Below are 19,748 nucleotides of genomic sequence, written 5' to 3' on the forward strand. Positions count from 1 at the left end.
GCAAGCTCGTAGTGGCGCTCGGCATCGCCACCCCCACAAACAGCCCCTTCATCACGGAGCCGTTGGAGGTCCGCCTCCGTCATCCGCGACGGTGTCCCCCAAACATCAGTGGTGACCCAAGAAAAAAGGTCAGGGACACCCCCCGCCGGGGCCACCGGAGCCCTCACACCCTCCATCCGTCGGCGAGCCATACCTAAAATATCGACGAGCACCACCGTCAGCCAAACCTCACGGCAGAAAACGACGGCGGGTATAAAACCAAAAACAAACACCGCCACTGCACACCACCAATCATACGATGGCACTCGCCCCAGCCCTTTTCTAAAAACCCAACAGTACTATCTAACCACCATACAAACGCCACAAAACTACTCTAAAATCACACTTAGCAAAAACAAAAAACTGCAAAAAACAAAGCAGAAGAAGCAAAAAAAAAAAAAAAGAAACGAGAGAAATGCTAACCTGATAAATCAAAGGAAGAAAATCCGAAGGAAAGATTCCGCAGAAGAAGACCGACCGAAACCACAGAAAGCAAAAATGGAGAATGGGAAATGCTCTGGTTAGAAAAAGAGGCAATAGAGAAGCAAAAGCAGAACGAGGGAACTGAAGAAGAAAAACCAAAACGGTTTTTGAAAAAAGTAAAGCGACGAAAATACTCTTAGAAAGCAAAGCAAACGCGAGGGCAAAGAAGAAAAAGCACAAGCCTGCAATAAATACCCCCTCGAAAAAGGTAACGCCTCGAAGAACGCAACAGACGCGACTAAAACGGAAGAGTCACGTCAGACCTAAACGGTCAGACGAATCTTCCACGATACGAAGACCGAGGCACCGACCTCATCTCAAAGAAATCAGACGGGCACTCGAGGAAAAATCGAGCCCATAACAAAACGTCTCCCAGCGACAGACCGACCTCGCTCGCTCTCCCGCTGCGGGGGCAACTGTTACGGATCCGACCCACGGATCCCGCATACCCGGTTATCCGGGGACAACCCGCTTCGACCCGAAGGCCCAAAAACCGGCCCTTCTAAGCCTCTAACCAACTTTCGAACTCAAATATCTCCCTTATCTTAGCCAAATAAGATAAGATAAAGATATTCACCATCGCCTATAAATAAGAGGACCCAGGTCCCTCCAGGTATTCATTGATTCCTCACACCTTCTACCTCTCAGATCCATTCTGACTTGAGCGTCGGAGTGTCTTTGCAGGTACCTCCCCCCACTGTTCCAGTCAAGCAATCCGGTTCCAGCTTCGCCCGCGGGTTCCCGATCCACCTTTCAAACCGTACCAGAGACATCTCGTACAGATATCAAATTAATACCTAGTTTAAATGTTGAGAAATAAAATAATATTTTATCCTATTTTTTTTTTAAAGAAAAGTTAAACACTAAACTTTATCCTAAGTTTATTTAAGTTATGTGTGAAAATATAAAAGAAAAATTAGTACATTAAAAATTATTGAGATTTTGAATTTATGAAAAAAGAAAAGAAAAATTTGGCCCAAAAAACGAATTTGTTTCTTCTCTTTTAATTTTACATACTAAATTCATATTCTAAATTTTGAATTTATTGACACGTGACACAGAACGCCACATACAGACTGTTTTAGAACATGATAGTAATACTATCATTTATGTTAACAGATCACATATTACTAACCCACAGATAACACATTGAAACTAATTACTTTATTACACGTGAAACTAATTATCCACGCTAGCATGCCATTAACACAAACCAATTTAAAAATCAAATAAAAATTTAAGAACCACTTTAAAACTCATCTCTTCTAAAATTTGAAATTTGAAATAAAACTTTGCTAAACAAAAGCCAAAAGAAGAATAAAGGAGATTATAACCGTTATAAGTAGACTCTTAATTGATCAAAAGCTGATTGGCACAACGCACATATGAAAATGATGAACAAAGGCCAGAGTTTGACTTCTTTCTTTAGATGAATTAAGGCACCGTATGAAGCGTGACAATAATGCTCTTTACTTTATTTTTGACGTGTTTAATGTTCCATTAATGATTTAACACAGATACGTCATACCAAAAACAAAATGGAGTAATTATAAATGGATTAATGGCTTTCTTTTTCTTATTAAGAATATACAAGTATAAAGGTATTCGTAATCACGTTACCATCAATATAACGAGATGAGTTTCATTATCACATCTCAATTAAAGTTTTATCGCTTGTAATTATTATACGATATTGCGTCAGATTTTAATAAAGTCTGACATAAATAATGTTTATTATATATTATTGTGGTTATATAAGTAATTTGAGTTTTAAGTATATAAAAAGTATAAAACAATTTTAGATTGATATAAAATTTTTTAGAAATGATCTATAACACAAATCTTAATATAATGGTTACTTTTTAAAATTACGGGAATACAAAATTATTTAACAATATAGCATTTACTTAAATTGATATTAGTATTATTGAAGTAAATACTAAATTAATACCTTGTCAAAGATTTTAACGCTCACAAAATAGTACTTGATCTTTGTTATTAATAAAATTATTTTTAAAAAATTTTTAAATTTGACAAAAGTGACCAGCTATTAATTGAATTATCTGGAGTTAATATTTATGAGTGATGTGTCAGTTAACAATTATCATAATTACAAAAATTACCCACTTTTAATTTTTATAATTTTAAAAATACAATTTCAATTTTCTAAAATCTTAATCTTTTTTCCCTTCTTTCCTAAGCATCCTGCTTCCTAACATCGAAAGGATCTCATCATAGAAAACCAAAAAAATTTTGTTTGAATTCTTTGAATTTTTTCATGTAGTGAACAATGGTAGCCATTTCATCGAGGCACCATGTGAAAGCAGCATAATCACTTAAGAGACAACGATAAAAATGCAATAATTTTTGATAATTTGTAGGAATTGAAATGAGATAGATACTCCTTTCTAAAGTCTCTCGTTGTCTTTGAAGGCGAAAACTCCTTTCCTGATGAGATTATGATAAAGATGATCGGTAAAATTGTTGCGAGTGTTGGTGCTCCTGAAACTCAGAAACATATCATGCTTGTATAACCGTCCGTTCTTGTTAAATTTCGTTGACTGATAAGTAAAACTGAAAATTGAATCTTGCATCTTTGGATCCATGGGGAAGGAGGAGGAGATGGAGAAGAAGGAAGAAGAGGAGGAAGAGTAATTGTAACCGATAAATCTTGCAGGCAACAGAATAAGGGCTTAAACTTGGGTCTCCAAACCATCATCTTTTCACTTGAATCTTTTGACTTCATTCTTTACTATTCTCTTACAAGATTGCAAATGTTGTTAGTTCTAGATAAAAGAGTTCAGAGTATAAGAGAAGAACGATCGAAATTGAAACCCATACTACTTGACTCACAGTGAGGGGAAGGATGAAAATCGATAGAGATAGAGATGGAGATGAACTTAAAGGGGCTGATGAAGAGAAGAGAACCGAGACGAGTGACGAAAGGAAAGAAAAAAGGGGAATTGCTGGAAATGTGCAGTGAGAGAATTATAGAAAAAAGAAAGAGAGAAAAAAGAGATTAGGATTTTAAAAAAATTAAAATTAGAGTGTTTTAAAATTATAAAAATTAAAAATAAGTAACTTTTATAATTACGATAATAGTTAACTGATACATCACTCATAAGGACTGTTAGTCATTTTTATCAAATTTTAAAATTTGGATAATTTTATCAATAACAAATATCAAGTACCATTTTGTCAGTAATAAAATTTTTTAGATACCGATTTAAAATTTATCTCTAACATTATTTTATGTAACTCATATAACAACAGAATTGAGTCCCACTGAAACCAGTATTAATTCAAATTTTTTATATAATACTATTGGTAACTTTGTGCGAAAATAATACATATTTAAAACTTTTTTTTTCCATTTTTTAAATAATGTTATTATTTTTAGTTAGTGAGATCTTTCTTGAAACCGCACATAAATCCACAAATTTTAATTAAAATTTCTGAAAATATGTTTTTACATAATTTTATATATATAAATATTATAAAATTAGAATTTAATTTTAATACATTGTGTACAATAATTATTATTTTCATTAATTACGTGAATAATTATTTAAAAGGATAGATGTTATTACATGATTGTATAAACACATTTTATACTGTTAACACATTAAAATTAAACTCTATAAAATTATTGAAAAAAAATTGAAAAGAAAAAAAAATTGTGAAAAAAAAAACCAGAAAGATTCGAGATTCAACCAAGGAATAATCGCATTGTATATTTGTATGCCTACAAATTAAAGCAAGAAATCTGACCATCAAAGGCAAACATGTCATTAGTTAACCATCATAATTACCGTATCGCACGGTATAAAAAGTCAAACACCAACACTACATAAGTATTCAAGGTTAAAACATCTTTGCGGATCACATGATCAAGTATTCAAGTGGGCATATGTTATTTTTACAAATATCACCAAGAGTTACCAAATAGAGTCAATACTGATAGCTATAAAAATATAAAATAAAATTATATTCTAATATAAAACTCCAGTTAAAAATTGTGAAATTTTAAAACTTACATCAAAGCCTAAAATGCTTAAAATTTAAAAATAGCTCTTTTTTGATGAATCTTAGAAAACCACAGGAATGTCTTCGATGAGAACATTTGCTTGATTAGTATAAGTTCTCGATAATAGCTATAACTTTGTCAATATATCATATACGTACAAAAATGTACTAACATTGTCATAATGGAGTAACTTACTTCCCTAAATTTCCCCAAGTATATGCTGTGATTATTGACTTTTAAGCACATGGACACTACTACAAATTATAATTTTACACCACGGATGGTAGATAATTAAGTAATGTAATGTTTTTGTCCAAAATAATTACTCTAGCATTCTGATCCTTGATATTTTAAATAAAATTGGTCTAAGCTACCTTTTCCAAAAATTTAGTAGCAAATCTGTATTTTTCTTTCATTTATTTAAAATATCGATATTTGATGTTTATTGAGCTTTGACAATTTTAACTCTAGTAGTCTAGTCATCTAACCAAAAAGTGTTCTAACTTAATTAGTAGTTTTGTTCGTTAAAAGAAACTCGAAAGAGATAAATCTTACCTTTTTACTAATTGTATATGATTTAAAGAGAATGATCTCCAATTTCCAATTTTTTTTTTTTTTTTGTAAAAAAAGAATCACATGAGTCCTTAATTGACAATTTTCATTTCGAACATATTAGTTATATATATATTTTTAAAAAAATTTCAGATAATTTAATCATTCTACCAAATATGAATTATGTTTCAGAAAGATAAAAAATTAATTTATAATTTAAAAAAAATTAAGAACTAATTTATTTTGTATTTTCTAAGACCAAATTGTCTAATATTCTAACAAGTCAACACAAATATATAGTGACTAATATTTTATGTGCATGTAGTATTTTCGAAAAATATTACAAACTAATTTGGTGTATTACTTATGAAACTATATGCTTGAAGAATTAATCGAAGCTTTAATGACTAGGATTACTATTGATAACTTTATAAAAAAAATTTACTTTAAATAAATAACAAATATATTAAAAGCTTTAATTTTATATACTTTTTATAGAAGCTTTAGTAATCTTAACATATATATCCTTAGTTTAATCCTAATAAGTAATTAGAATACAAAAATTACCGTAATGTAGTTTGGCAGTTACCTTATTAAATATCTTAATCAAGTGGTGGAAATTTGATCCTAAGTTTATAAATGGAGAGCATTTAGATTCAAATTTCAGACAATGAATAGAGAAAAGATTTGTCATTGCTATGGACTATGAATACTTTGAAGGGAAAAATCAAGAAAGAAAAAAGAAACTAACAAGAATATTGTGACACAATAATAAAGATGAATTATGACCTCAAAGAAAATCTAAATTATAGATATAAAATATATTTTGAAGAAAATAAGTTTGGCTAATCCCTTGTACATGTTGTATTTTTATGTGGATGAATCTGTTCCATTATACTGTAGCATGCATCCTTCCTTATCTAGCTAGGCCTTGGTATCAAATCTGTTCGGCCATCCTTTTCCGTAAGCTAAGCTAAGTAAAAGTTTGACCCCTCTCTCTGTGTCTCTGCCCCGTTCTCACGCTAAATTAAATTTAATAGAGATTCTACACACTTATTAGCCCCAACCAACTCTCTCTCTATTTTGTGTGAAATAGACAACGCAACCCTTCCCAATTCTCCATCAGATCTCTCTTTTCACTTCATATAATACAACACAACACACACCCATACACACGCTAATGCTACTGCTACTACCACTACCCAATTTAATCACAACCACCACCACCAACATAAACCACAATCGCAACCACTTCATAACTTGCAAAACGGCGTCGTAACACAACAAGCATCGCAAAAGACACACAGAGAAAATTTAAAAAAAAAAAAAATGAGGTGTAAGAAACACTTACCTGACCTTAGCAGTACCATCGGCGTCTGTGCCACATGTCTCCGTGAACGCCTCATAGCTATACTCGCTGCTCAGGCCCAGGCCCAGGCCCAAGCCCACGCTCAGGTTCAACTCACTCGAAACGCCTCCCGCACCTCCGACGAACGTTCCAGAAACAACGACGCTAACCCGCCGCCTTTAGTCTTCCCTCGCTCCGTATCTCCCTACGTTTCTCGTCGGAAATCCGATTACGCCGCCGCGTGGAACTCCTCCGATGACGCCCGCGACCGGCTCTTTTACAGCACGCCTCAGCTTGGCCCAACCTACGGCGGGAATTCCGAGTTCGAAGGCGGACCGAGGCCGTCCAAGAAGCGATTGAGCAAGTTCTGGAAATTCTCGAATCTTTTCAGGACCAGATCGGAGAAGTATCGTACGGATCCGTCGTGCGAGAAACCGTCGCCGTCGGCGTCTCCTTCGTGGTTCTCTACGTTCTTTCCTTCTCGCCGGAAAAATCAGGATCGGACTGGAACAGCAGAGAATTCAGCTCACGCACCGGGAACACGGCGGCGGTACCACCACCGAGTGACGGATCGTGGAATGTCGCCGGTAAGAACGGACGATTTCGGTGACGAATGCGATCGGTCTCCGTCGGGAAGCGGATACGCTTCAGAGTCGTCTCCTCAGTGGCGAAGGACGCCGTTGTCGACGGCGACACCTGCGCGACGCTCGCGGCTAGGGCATGCGAAGAGTATTTCAGGTTCAGGCATGGCTATTTGCTTGAGTCCGTTGGTTCGTGCGAGTCCGAAGATGGCGGCGGCTGTCGAGGTTAGGGCGGCGGCGGCGAAGCCGCACCTCTCCGCCGCAGCGTCGTTTTGCGCTAACCGGTCCAGGAAGCTTGCGGATTTTGGAAGAGTTAACCACAACCGTTGATTCTGTTGACATTTCATCTGGTACGGTCATCTCTTTTTTCTTTAAAAGAAAAATTCTTTTCGTTTGTGCAAATTCTAATTTTCTTTTCAGAAAAAAAGAAAATAGAAGAAAATTGAAACATTTTTTTTTGGTTATAAATGTTCTTTGTACACAATTGTTCACTGCGATGAACAGAAAGTAATTTTCTCTTGTCCTTTTATATAGGTAAAAATATGAGTGATGTAATTTTGAAATTGCATATAGTGTCCCTCTGTATATTACAGTGTTATTACTTTGTTAACTCAGTTTGTTCTTGCTTAATTGCTTACATTGTTAGATTAATGTATGCTTAATATGACTACGAGTCTAGTGATAATTAATTCATGATTCTTACTATTTGATTCTTTTCGGCACAAACAATGCTTGTTTGGATTACGAATAAATAACATTTTCAAGGTGTATTTATTCACCTTCTTGGTTGGTAGCATTTAACTGGAGATTTCAATCCATGTATTGAAGGAGTTTGAAAATCGTTTACTGAATTTGAACTGAAATCACGAGGTTCAATTGAAGATAATGATTATTATTATTATTATTTATTATTTAAACAAGTTTAATTTAAGTACAAATATCCAGATTAGTTTATTTTTAGTGATAATTTGAAATAGAATAATGATTAAGAGTTTTAATTCGTTATCCGAATTATTCTCTTAAAGCTTAAATGGATAAAAATTCAAATGTATATTTAATTTTTGAAAATATCAAAACAATAATAAAAATCTATTTTTTTAAGCAAGTGTGGGGTTTAAATTCCATCCTATGCATGCAGCAATTTATTAGCCAAGGACTGATTCTTAAATGGAATTCCGATAAAAAAATAATATAGTACATTGGCTACAAATGATAATCTTATCTAATTAAGAAGTAGTCAAACAAATTTATTTATGTAACCTGTTAGTATTAAACTATTAGGAAGGGTTTTGAGCCATTTCTTCTTGTTTTTCGATTCTGGTGTTGTATGAAATCATATATTTAATTTTTTTGCTTTATAACGCACTAAAATTTATTTAAGGGTTTAGTTTTAGTTAATATATGCCCTAACATGTGCCTAAGAACACATGATAAGTTTATTATTATAGAAATTTTTAAATATTTTATTTAATAAAAACAAAATAAATATATTAAAAATTTGAATTTTTTATATTTTTAATGAAAACAAGAAAAAAATTTATAGTCATATTGAAAAAAGTATCAAGTGTCAATACTTTTAGTAAAACAAAAAATGGAGAGTTGACTAATCTTAACTGAAGTGTAAAACAAATACAAAGAAATAGAGATTTTACTTAATTCAAGTATTTTTAGTATTAGTATGTGTTTGGGAAATCTGGGAACTGGAATTAATTTAATTTATAGAGCAATTATCTTGTTTGGATTTTTTTAAAATGATAACTGAATTAATTTTGAAATTTAATGGATTTATTTTATATCCCTTTGTATTTAACCTTTCATTTTTTTTAAAGATTTACATTGATTTTGGACTTAAACCCTTAGAAAAAACTATTTTATCCTCTAAATATCAGTGTAAAGAAGGGGACGAAATGTAAAATAATTAATCAATTTTAAAATCAATTCAATTTAATTACATTCAATACAAATAAAATCATTTTAGGAATATTTTGGTTCCAAGAGAAATTGATTGGTAATGGCAACTGTTTTAGATTGGTAATAAAAGTGCACTCTTCCCTCTTCATAATATGTGCTAAACTGGATTAAGTTTGAAGAAGAGCAAGTGCTTATCAGATCAAAATAAAAAACCAAAAAGTAATGGAGTGCTTATGAGACAATGAATGAATCATGAATGGAAGTACATTTTTGTTTATAAACTAAGAATCAAGTACAAAATGTTAAACTTAAGGCTATTAATTAATTCATTTACCTTAATTATAATTTGAAAATAAATGTTTGTAGCTTTACAATTAGCTGGGTACTAGTGAGTGGGTGATCATTAAAACGAGTGTGAATGGAAGACATATGAAGTTTGGAGAAAAGGGAGATAGTGGTGAAGGTTGAGAAGCATAATGAAATGAAATGAATGGTGCTACCCACTCTAAAGGGTTATAATAGGAGTTGAAGTGGTGGGGTCAAAATGAGTTGAATTTGAAATAAATGTTGAGTGAGTTTCGTGGTGATGAATTGGAACACACAAAAGTGTGAGATTGTATCACAACCTTTAAAAGTGTTGGTAATGCTCTCATGTTATGGGGTCCGCAACACTTAATTCCCCTTGCTGTCCCCATTTAAATGTTGCTATACAGTAGAGTATACCATACACTATTCTATTCAATAGTGTGTGATGGTCTGATGGATCATGGTGGCCCTAGTAAATATCATTCATTTTGGTGGATATATATACTTTTAGATTCTGTTAACATTTTATTTTGGGTAGGCTAACATGTGTTCTAAAAATATATATTAAAATTATTATTTTTAAATATTTTTATTTTATAAAAATAATTGTTTTTATTTTTATTTTTTATAATATCATTTTTCACATGTTTTATTGTTATATGTTTGTATGAATTTGTAAAAAAAAAGTGATATTAATAAAATAGAAATAACATTATTATTTTTCTTGTTTTATATGTAATAAATATGTTGAAAATTTAAATTTTATATTTTTAATAAAAAAAATTTTGAGTCTATAAATTTAACATGTGTTCTTAGGATATATATTTGTTAAAACCTTTTTTTAAAAAAAACACTTACTAAAGAGTCAAAACTGAAATATTTTACACAAAATAAAAAATTTTAAGTTTTTATTGCATACATAGATTAAACAGGTTGCTACATATTCAAATATTTTTTCATTTAAATTCATTCAAGTAAGTTCAACACTAATAAAAATCACTCTCATTAAAAGAGCATGATTACAAGTGCATCTTCTTCTTCTTCTCGCGTTCCTTCTTCTTCACGTGTTTTTTCATTATCGTCATTCTTTTGTTGTTACTGCTGTATTTTTTTTTCTTTTCTTCCTTCTCTCCCCGGTGAAAAAGTAGTAGAAGATGAGGAGGAAGAGTTTTGAATTGTCCAAAACAGAAATGAATCGAAATTATATTCAAAATGAACCAAAAATTAAATTCAAAATGTAAACTTGTTTCAAAACAAGTACAGACTAAATGCACCTTATTTAAATCCAGAATGAATCGAAATTACTTAATGATTGCGACACATAAACTTAATTCGAAAACAAACACAAATAAAATTGAATTATGAACAAAAACACATCCAAATTTATTAAGTGATTTTGCAGCATTATGTATTTCTTCTTCTTTATTTGATTAGATGAACAAGACAAGAAAAGAAGAGCATGATGAGAAGTTTTGATGTTTTTTTTCTTGTTTCTTCTTTTTTGTTTGATTTTTCTTCTTTTTCCCTCCTTTCTCCTCTTTGGTTATTGTAATCACCAACAACACCAATATTTTGCTAACAAAAATTAACATTTTGAATTGAATTTGAATTTATATAATAGACAATAATCGGTTCATTTAGTATTATATAGTGGTTTCGCTTTGATAATATTTTCGGTTTATTCTAGACGTAGGTGTTTCTGAATTTAAATTTATATAATGGATAAATGTTCAGTTCATTTGGTATTATACAATGATTTTGTTTTAATAATATTTTCGGTTCATTTGCAGTTCAGGTGTATTGTCGATAAATAATTTGTTCCAATGGTTGGAATGACTTTCAAGACAAATTAAATTGAATGGAATGAAATCTAATACAATTGAATAAAGTAATAATAAATAATTTCATTCTTTTTTGCTAAGAAAAAACTCGATCATTAACAAAAATACATTGAAATTACTTAAGGAATAAAAAATTTGGTTGATACTTATCAGCAGCATCAAGTGAACCTCAATTAACACACAAATGAATCGAAATAAATTAAGAAATGAACCGAAATTATTTAATGATGGTAGTATAAAAAATCAAAACTAATAAAGATGTTCGCAAAATGTTGGTATTATTGGTGATGACGATAACGAAGAAGAAGAAGAAGAAGAAGAAGAAGAAGAAGAAAGACAAAGAGGAGGAGAAAGAGGAGAAGAAGAAGAAAACGGAGAAGAAGAAATAGCTTTGATTAAATTCTTACAACAAACTCCCCCATTTTGAAATGAATGTCCTAACAATACGTGGTTAAATTTACAAAAGTAAGAAATTGTATTAATATAATAAACTAAAAATTTCAAGTTCTAATACAATAAATAAATACAAAAAAAAAATTCTTTTAATAATCTTAACAAGTATGTTAAATAGCTCGTTAACAAGATTCTCAATGATATTCTTCTACCATACATTAGCAAAAATCAACATATTGATTTTCAATTGCATGCGTAAAACATAATTATTTGATTATATTAGTCTATCCTTATTACATTTGACAAATGATTTATACACTGTGTAGTTATATGATTTATGTTGTTAAAAATGCAAAATGTCAAGTCATAATGTCTTATATTGAGGGAAGTTGAGAAATCAATCCTATCTTGTGGACAAAAGTTTAGCCAAGTTAGAGAAAGAGCAATTATGAGGATGGGTTGGGAAAAACTCTCAGAGACTCCAACCTCTGAGAATTTTTTAGAAGATCACATATCACATCACTTATTTAAACAGCTACCTTACTATTTATTTGGCTTATTATAAAAAAAAATTAGCATATTTTTTAATGTGTCCATTTATAAGGATTGTTTTAATTTATAATGATTCAAATGGTGGATTTGACGGAATCCAATTTATTATTATTAAGGATTAAGGATAGGATTTAGTTATCGTATACCAGAATAAAAAAGTCTCCATGCATCCAACGAAATTTGAAGGAGTGTTATTTTTCTTAGGAATATATTTCAAAATATAATCAATGCAACTTTTTTCTTTTCCTGTTAGGCTGTCACTCTTTTTTTTTTTAAAGGGCTGTCACTCTTTTTTTTTTTTTAAGCTTTGACTCAATATAGTTTTATGCCGGTTTCATATATCAAGTGATAGTTAGTTCAGAATTTGTTTTTAAAATTTTCAAAGGACAATCCTTACTTTAAAATAAAATCTATCTTCATAAATGACCCATATTAGTTCATGGGCAATTAATGTGATTACCAATGTCTTTTACCTTTGTTCTGGAAAACCCAAGTCTTTAATACACAGTACACCTTCTTTTCTGGTTCAAAAGAACAATGCCTACTTCAACCGTCTAATAACCACTTTGTTGAACCCATTTCAAACAATCTGACATTACTAGTGTTATTTTGCTGATAATATTGTTCCATTAAAACTTTTGATTTGTTAGGACTTAGAAGGGAAGTTTTTCAACCAAAAAAGGATTCAAGATCTAAGAAAATTATTTCATGTAGACAACTTCAATGATCTCACTAGTTGGATGGCAAAGTTTAGAGCCTTAGAACTATCTTGCGTTTATCAAGAGTTCGAATCCTACTTTGTATATACAGCAATCTATTGAATAACCAGACTCTTAAATGAAGTTAAGATGTATGATAGATTAATCCTTGACCTGCCGCACTGAAGGATATCTTGGGAAGAGCTTTGCAGCCAAAGAAGGGTTCAGAATCTGATTTTTTTTTTCCATTCAAACTCCCTTAATTTTCTCACTAGTTATATAGCAAGTCATTAAAGTGTGATATCTTTTAAAATATTTTTCTCATAGTTATATTAATAAAGATCAACCAGCTATCCAATTGGTTGATCTTTACTGCCGAAATGAATCCCTGAAACTATAGCAGTTAATCAGAATTGCTATGATTAAAAACAAATTGGTACTATATATGATAACTAAGAAGAAGGAAAAAAAATAGGCAACAACATAAAATTATTCTTATGACAAAAGTCTAGTTCCAAGCATTCCAAAACATAACAGGCCAACAACACCCAAATTTAAAAGAAAGCAAAACTTTGGAATATTATCTGATCATTAAAGATGAACATAAGAAATTCTGTTTCATTCGAGTATTTCTAACAAAACCACCAAATTTATATTTCAATTGATCACAAAAGCCATCCAAAAAGGAGCACTTTAAATTAAATCAATGAGGCACAAAATATAACCTTTACATTTATTAGAAGCCAAATGAAGTATAGATCAAAATCTATAATGATCAAGAACCATAACTATACTAACTCCTGCTATAAAGATCTAAAGCAACCATAAGCTACACTGAATGATTCAAAACCAAACCTAAAAGGGTCATTCAATTGCATCTCTTTGGTTATGCTTCCTAATTAATTAGTCTCAACATAAAGAATCATTGCGTGATTTCGGTTCAACAGCTTGTCTTTTTCTTGCTTTTGTATCATCAAGATAATTCTGATAGATATAAGAGGCAAAACCCCATAGAGATAAAAGCAATGAAATTATCTTCACCCCATTCATGCTATCATGAAAAACTACAAGAGAAGCAATGGGGGTTACCGCCAAAGAGACAGTACTAATAACATTCGAGTATAGCGACGACACCAAGAAAATAAGGCCAACAACACCAACAGAACAAACCTGCCAGGCTACTGCGGTCCAAACCAAAGTCATCACATACGCGACATGTCCCTTACCAAAAGTCTCCATTTCTCCGTGCAAAGTACGCCATTCCCCACTTGCAAATAGGCCTACAGCGGAAGCGCAAGTGGCAACAAGTGAAGTATAGATTTGCATCTCCAAAACAACGGAAAATGTTTCCCTTTTAAGGACCTTTTCGAATGTCCGTTGCATGAGGGAGAGCAAAAGAGAGTAAACCGCGGAAGCTCCAAGGGTAAGGAGGAAGCCAAGAATGTATTTTTTCTTGGAAGCACCCGACGGTTCTGATTTGTCATCGTTAACAGCAAGAAGCGCAGAAGATAATGATAAAACCACCACAGAATTTATAATCAAAGCAGTGAACTTTTGGGAATTGATAAAGTATGAGAAAACCGCATTGAAGGCTAATTGAGATGCACAAATTAGTGAATAGGTAGATGCGGAGAGGTATAGGAGCCCAATTGAATACATCATGTTATCGGCAGCGATTATTATCCCGAGAACAAAATATATTGAGGCAATGATTTTGATGGAAGGAGGAGCTGAAGAAGTTGAAGTTTCAGGAGAAGAGGGAATTATGAAGAATGGAATATATAATATTGGGAAGCCAATAGTTTGGACTAGAGTAGCCATCCATTTACTGTTGCCACCCTGATCATAATAGAATCTTCCAAGTAGAACAGCAGCAGCTTGGCCAACAATAAGGAACAATATGCTAAGTGCAACCAGGAACCACCATTGCCAACGCTGGTATTTAGTCAATGGTAATTTTGTGATCGTCCCATCTGTAATCATGGGTTCTTGGTTATCTGCAAAAGGATGCAACATCAAATTCAGTTTTTTCTTTTATTCTTGATTCCTATAAACTGAATCAATAGGTACATAAAACTACTACAATACTATTTTATACAAAGAGACTATCTATTAATATAATAGAAATTACACCTAAACAACCTCTCTATCAGACTATCACTACATAGTAGTCCTCAATACATTACCATTTTCAATACACTAACATTGAAGAGTGAATATATGAAAATTGAAAGCATTTATATTCAATGCAATATATAAATACAGCATGAAGAGTTCCGTATTTGAATGTAGCCATGACTGTTTAAGATTGGATAAAAGAATATAATTGTAAAGTAAAATTTGGATAAACAATCAGCAACAAATTCAGAATTAATTATTTTAAATAGGTTATAGATTAAGATCAGTTAAACTTTTAACTTGGTCTTCAAACATCAAACATTAATAATTGATTATATAATACCCAATTGAATGAATTGATCCTCAAATTATGATTTTTGTGTAGCATAGATATCAATTAGGTCACAAATTGGTCTAAAAGAACAATAAGTGGGATAACTTTGTTGTCAAGACTCAAGACATCAATATCATTGCAAAGAAAACAAGAACTATTGGCGTATGCCCTAGCAGCAACTGTAAAAAACAATGAAAGACAATAGAAATTATAAAAAATAGAAAAATAGAAAGAAAAAAAACTAAACCTTATTGTATATATTAATGAAGAACAAAATTTCAGACAGGAAAAGATATATATGTACCTGTCATGTTACCGAGAAGCAAAGGAAGGTTTACGGATTGATTCTATTAGCTCTCCAATTAAGGTAGGAACAGGTTGTAACCAAATAGAATAGAGAGAGAATAAAAGAGTAAAACTGAAAAGATAGGTTAGGGTTGAAGTATGAAAAGAAACAAGTGGAAGAAGGTTAGAATGGTGGTTGTGGCGGTGACAACAAAGGACGATGACACTTTTGTCTTGAGATTGAAATCGAATAGGATTCAAAATTTGTGGCAAGATATTTATGGTTATGAACTGAGTACAAATAATAATAAATAAAGATTACCAAACGAGCACAACGAAAAAAAGGGAAAAGGGAAAAAAGACGTTAGAAGAAACATGCTGAAGAGGTAAAGATTAGTTATTCACTTATTCTGAAAACTAGACCGAACCAATCGGTCAAAGCGGTTTAATCGAAAATCAAACTCTAGTCCGGGTCGACTGTTTAGCAAAATTTCCTTGTCTTTAAACCGGTGATGAACCACAAAACCGTTCGAAAACCGGTGAATCGGAACGAACCGGGGTTCTTGGATTACATGGATTTTTTTAAAAAAGAAAATATGAAAGAGAGACGCAGATCTAGCACCGCCGGCAACAAAGCGAAGATGCTGAGGCAGCGACGCCGCAACTGAGCACCGGATGAGACGGTGAGGCCGAGGGTGGCACGAGAAAATAGATCCAGACATTCAGGAAGCACAACGAAAAAAGGAGAAAGGATAACGTGCACAATGAAAATGGCGCAAGTATAGGGAGTGGTTGAGCTATACATGCGATGGTGATGGCGAATGTGTAGAACAACACAACAGTAAATCAAGGGAGAATATTAATGGCATGCGGGCTAGTTTTTCCTAGCCCGCTATGCATGATATATATTATATTATATATTTAGGGTTAGTAGTTGCATTTGGACCAAGATTTTAGCCCAATAAACAATGAATATTTTTTCTTTCATATTCATATGCCAGGATTATTTTTGGTGGTCACTGAGCACTGGCATAAACTTTTGTTTCTTGTTAGAGAATCTCATGTTTAGCATCATTACATCAAGCTCCAAAGTCAAATCAAGTCTAATAGCAGAGGCTAATGTTTGATAATTTTTATATCAAAATAGATTATAATAAAATAAATATTATTTAGATTATATTATTTAAAATTATTTTTAAATAAAAAATTATTAAAATAAATATTAATTTAAATAAATTTTTTATATTATTTTATTATTTTAATTTAAATATTTAAATAGATATTATTAATTAATTTTATAATAAAATTAATATTTATTTAATAAAATAAAAATAATATATTAAAATATATCAAAATATACTTTATTATATTATACTATTTATAATTTATTAGTATTTTTAGTATTCTTTTATTTAATATTATTTTAAACTATAAATTTTTATTATTTATGATTTTATTTTTAGTTATAATTAGTTTTTTATTTATTTGTTCTTTTTAACGAGATTAATAATTTATATTATAACAAAATTATAATAATAAATTAATATATAAAAATTACACTTATAAATTTTAACGAGTCAAACAAAAAATAAAATTTTTTTATACAAAATCAAAAATAAAATTTAATAAAAAAATATAATTATATATTTAAAATATTTGAATAATAAAGAGACTACAAACAAGAAAATAAATGATAGAATTGATAAGAAAAAATAAATTCAATCCTATCTGATTTTCTAAACGTTTATAATACAATGTTTAGCTTCTCGTAAACGCACTGCGCTTCTTGTAAGCAAGAACTAAAACTACGTTGCCGTTTAGAGAACATAGTGTTCAATGCACTCAAACATACTTCTCTTTCTTCTAACGCTAATTAGATAACCTTATTCTTGTTCAAGCAGTAAAATCAAAAGAAAAAATTGGAAAAATTGATGCAATTCTCAAAGATATTTTTATGCGTTTGAATGATTTGTAAAATACAGGATTCACCTGGACGCCAAGAAAGAAAAACAGACTAGTTCATGAGATTGCAGCCAAGACTGCAGCCAAGATATCGATGGAATGCTTAGGAAACCAATAGAAATTTAAACCCCCAAATTGCAAGCATTGTGAGAAATGAAGCCAGAGTCAGAGCATGTTGAGCTTATAAGCCTACCATACCAGAAAACCAATGAGAAGATTTAACGTTAGAAACAGTAAAAGGCAAGATACAAAATAGTGAAGGCCCATCAATTAGATCATCAACCTGAGAAGCTCAAACCACCATTACGAAAAATTCCTTCTTCATCGGCAGCTAATTTTTCTGCGGCAATTTTTGCTTTTGGTGACGAAACCCTGCGAAAGTGGCTTCGACAGGAGAGGAAAGTGACTGTGCCGTCCTTGCTTTGTTTTCATCATCACCGAGCAGCAAGGACCAATGGAAGGTATAGGAGCCTTGTAGAAGATCGGCCAAGCAGCTTAGGTGGTGGTGGAGCGCGGAAGGGACGGTGGATTGCAGTCAGCGGTGGTGACTAGTGACACACGAACAAGGAGAGAAGCAGAGTGACGTCACCGCAATGAAGGGTGCAGATTCTAGTCTCTTGCGCAAGGTGAAAAGAGTGACGGGCGACCTTCCTTATCTTCTCCATCGCCCACTGCTGGTTGTGCTATGGAAGAAATCATTGGGGCCTCTTCCTACGAACAATCATGATAGACTAGGTGTTGTTATGGCAACGGAAGGACGGCGAGGTCGTGCCGGCGAGAAAAGCGAGGACGATTGGGTGCTGTTACGGTGAACAGAGGAGGACGACTGATTTGCCAAGGGGAGCAGCTGCAAGGTAGGCTCGTTTCAGTCTAACGCCCAACGGAAGAGGGAAACGAATGTTTGAAATCCGGGTCAGTTGGAATTAGTGTTTCTATTTCGGATCTGGGCTAGGTTGGTGGACCGGACAAAAAAAAAAGGAGAGAATTTCATGTTTAGAGAATCTCATATTCTTCTTAGCAATTTGACAATTTTGAAGCAAAAAAACATAATGAGTTTTTTTTGTCATATCTTTTTTTTCTTACCAAAAATTATACCTATCTCTAAAATTTTAGGATTAGAGTTAATATTTTGGTTATTAAAGTTATTTTTTTAGTTATAAAATCTTTTTTTGTTAATTATTTTTTATATGATAAATTTATACTTATTTTAAGATAATAATGCAAAACATTTAATTTAAATTAAATATATATTGAAAATTAAAAGGTATAGAATACACTTGTCTTTAAAATAAAGAAAAAAAAACTAAGATACAATTAAACTAATAATATTTTATAGTAATTAATTTTATTATTTTATAATATAAAATATATAATATTATAAAATTTAAACATATACAAACTTTGGTATTTTACTATTTTTTTCTATTTAACTCTTATGTTATACTTATATGAAACTTTAGTTGGTTTTGCATTTTTAATTATGTTAGTTTTAAATTTATATTAGCATAATTTGTATTTTAATTATATATTTATAATTTTATATATTATTTATTATAATTCAATTATTCCAGTTAAATTACAGTTAAAGCGATTAAACTTTTAAATTAGTGAATTAATAATTAAAAAAGTGGATGATCGGTTCGGTTTTCAGAACCTTTTATAACACTTCACTTGTTAAACTGAACTACGAAAATCGATTTGGTCAAATTACTGAATCATTAGATCAATGGTTCAAATCGTGCGATAATAATTAAATAAATATATAAAATTATAATAATATACAAATTTAAATAGTAAAAATAAATAAATACATTTATAATTTAATACAATAAAATACGTAAAATATATAATATTATACTATAAAATTATAATACAATATTATTATTAAATGATAATAAAATTATATAAAAGTATAATTCAAGATTAGTTTTTTTATAATGGAACAAATCATGTGACGTGTCCTAATATTTTAGTGTATGTGAGTTTTATTTTTGTATGAGATATTTTTTATTTTTTAAAAGACACAAAACGTCACCTACATTCTGTATGTAAAAATAATTTTTAAATTTATTAAATATAAAATGACAATGTCGTTTTTATTTAAAAAATTTAAAAATTATTTTTCACAAAACGGTAGAATCATTTTGTATGGGATAATTTTTTTTTTAAATTTAGAGTAAAAAACGTCAATGACGTTTTGAAGTTTTTGAATTTTTTTAATTAAAAGAGTTGAAAATGGTAGTAAAATATATATTCTTGTTGGATTTTTATATTTAAGTTATTTAAATGTAATATTTATAGAAATGTACTCAAATGTA

At 31.1% G+C, this 19,748-nt stretch overlaps 2 protein-coding genes and 1 long non-coding RNA gene across 3 annotated transcripts; 1 reads left to right on the top strand and 2 right to left on the bottom strand.

Moving 5' to 3' along the window:
• Window positions 1-4,246: 4,246 nt before the first annotated feature.
• LOC112744312 (uncharacterized) lies at window positions 4,247-7,735 on the top strand. Its single transcript, XM_025793892.3, has one exon. It carries the CDS (start codon window positions 6,431-6,433, stop codon window positions 7,358-7,360), a length of 930 nt encoding a protein of 309 aa, XP_025649677.1. The 5' UTR covers window positions 4,247-6,430; the 3' UTR covers window positions 7,361-7,735.
• Window positions 7,736-13,360: 5,625 nt separating this feature from the next.
• On the bottom strand, window positions 13,361-16,350 carry LOC112744313 (probable purine permease 11). Its single transcript, XM_025793894.3, has 2 exons — window positions 15,488-16,350; window positions 13,361-14,728 (listed from the first exon to the last, which is right to left on the bottom strand). Exons 1-2 carry the CDS (start codon window positions 15,492-15,494, stop codon window positions 13,641-13,643), a joined length of 1,095 nt encoding a protein of 364 aa, XP_025649679.1. The 5' UTR covers window positions 15,495-16,350; the 3' UTR covers window positions 13,361-13,640.
• Window positions 16,351-17,470: 1,120 nt separating this feature from the next.
• LOC140178425 (uncharacterized) lies at window positions 17,471-18,329 on the bottom strand. The gene is made up of 2 exons (XR_011871648.1): window positions 17,714-18,329; window positions 17,471-17,619 (listed from the first exon to the last, which is right to left on the bottom strand). It is a non-coding gene; the product is annotated as an uncharacterized lncRNA (long non-coding RNA).
• Window positions 18,330-19,748: the final 1,419 nt, after the last annotated feature.

The sequence above is a fragment of the Arachis hypogaea genome, chromosome 14, assembly GCF_003086295.3.
Source record: "Arachis hypogaea cultivar Tifrunner chromosome 14, arahy.Tifrunner.gnm2.J5K5, whole genome shotgun sequence".
Lineage (NCBI taxonomy): Eukaryota > Viridiplantae > Streptophyta > Magnoliopsida > Fabales > Fabaceae > Arachis > Arachis hypogaea.

Coding starts and splice junctions, on each gene's coding strand:
- LOC112744312 (XM_025793892.3), top strand. CDS start 6,431: ATGAGGTGTAAGAAACACTTACCTGACCTTAGCAGTACCATCGGCGTC.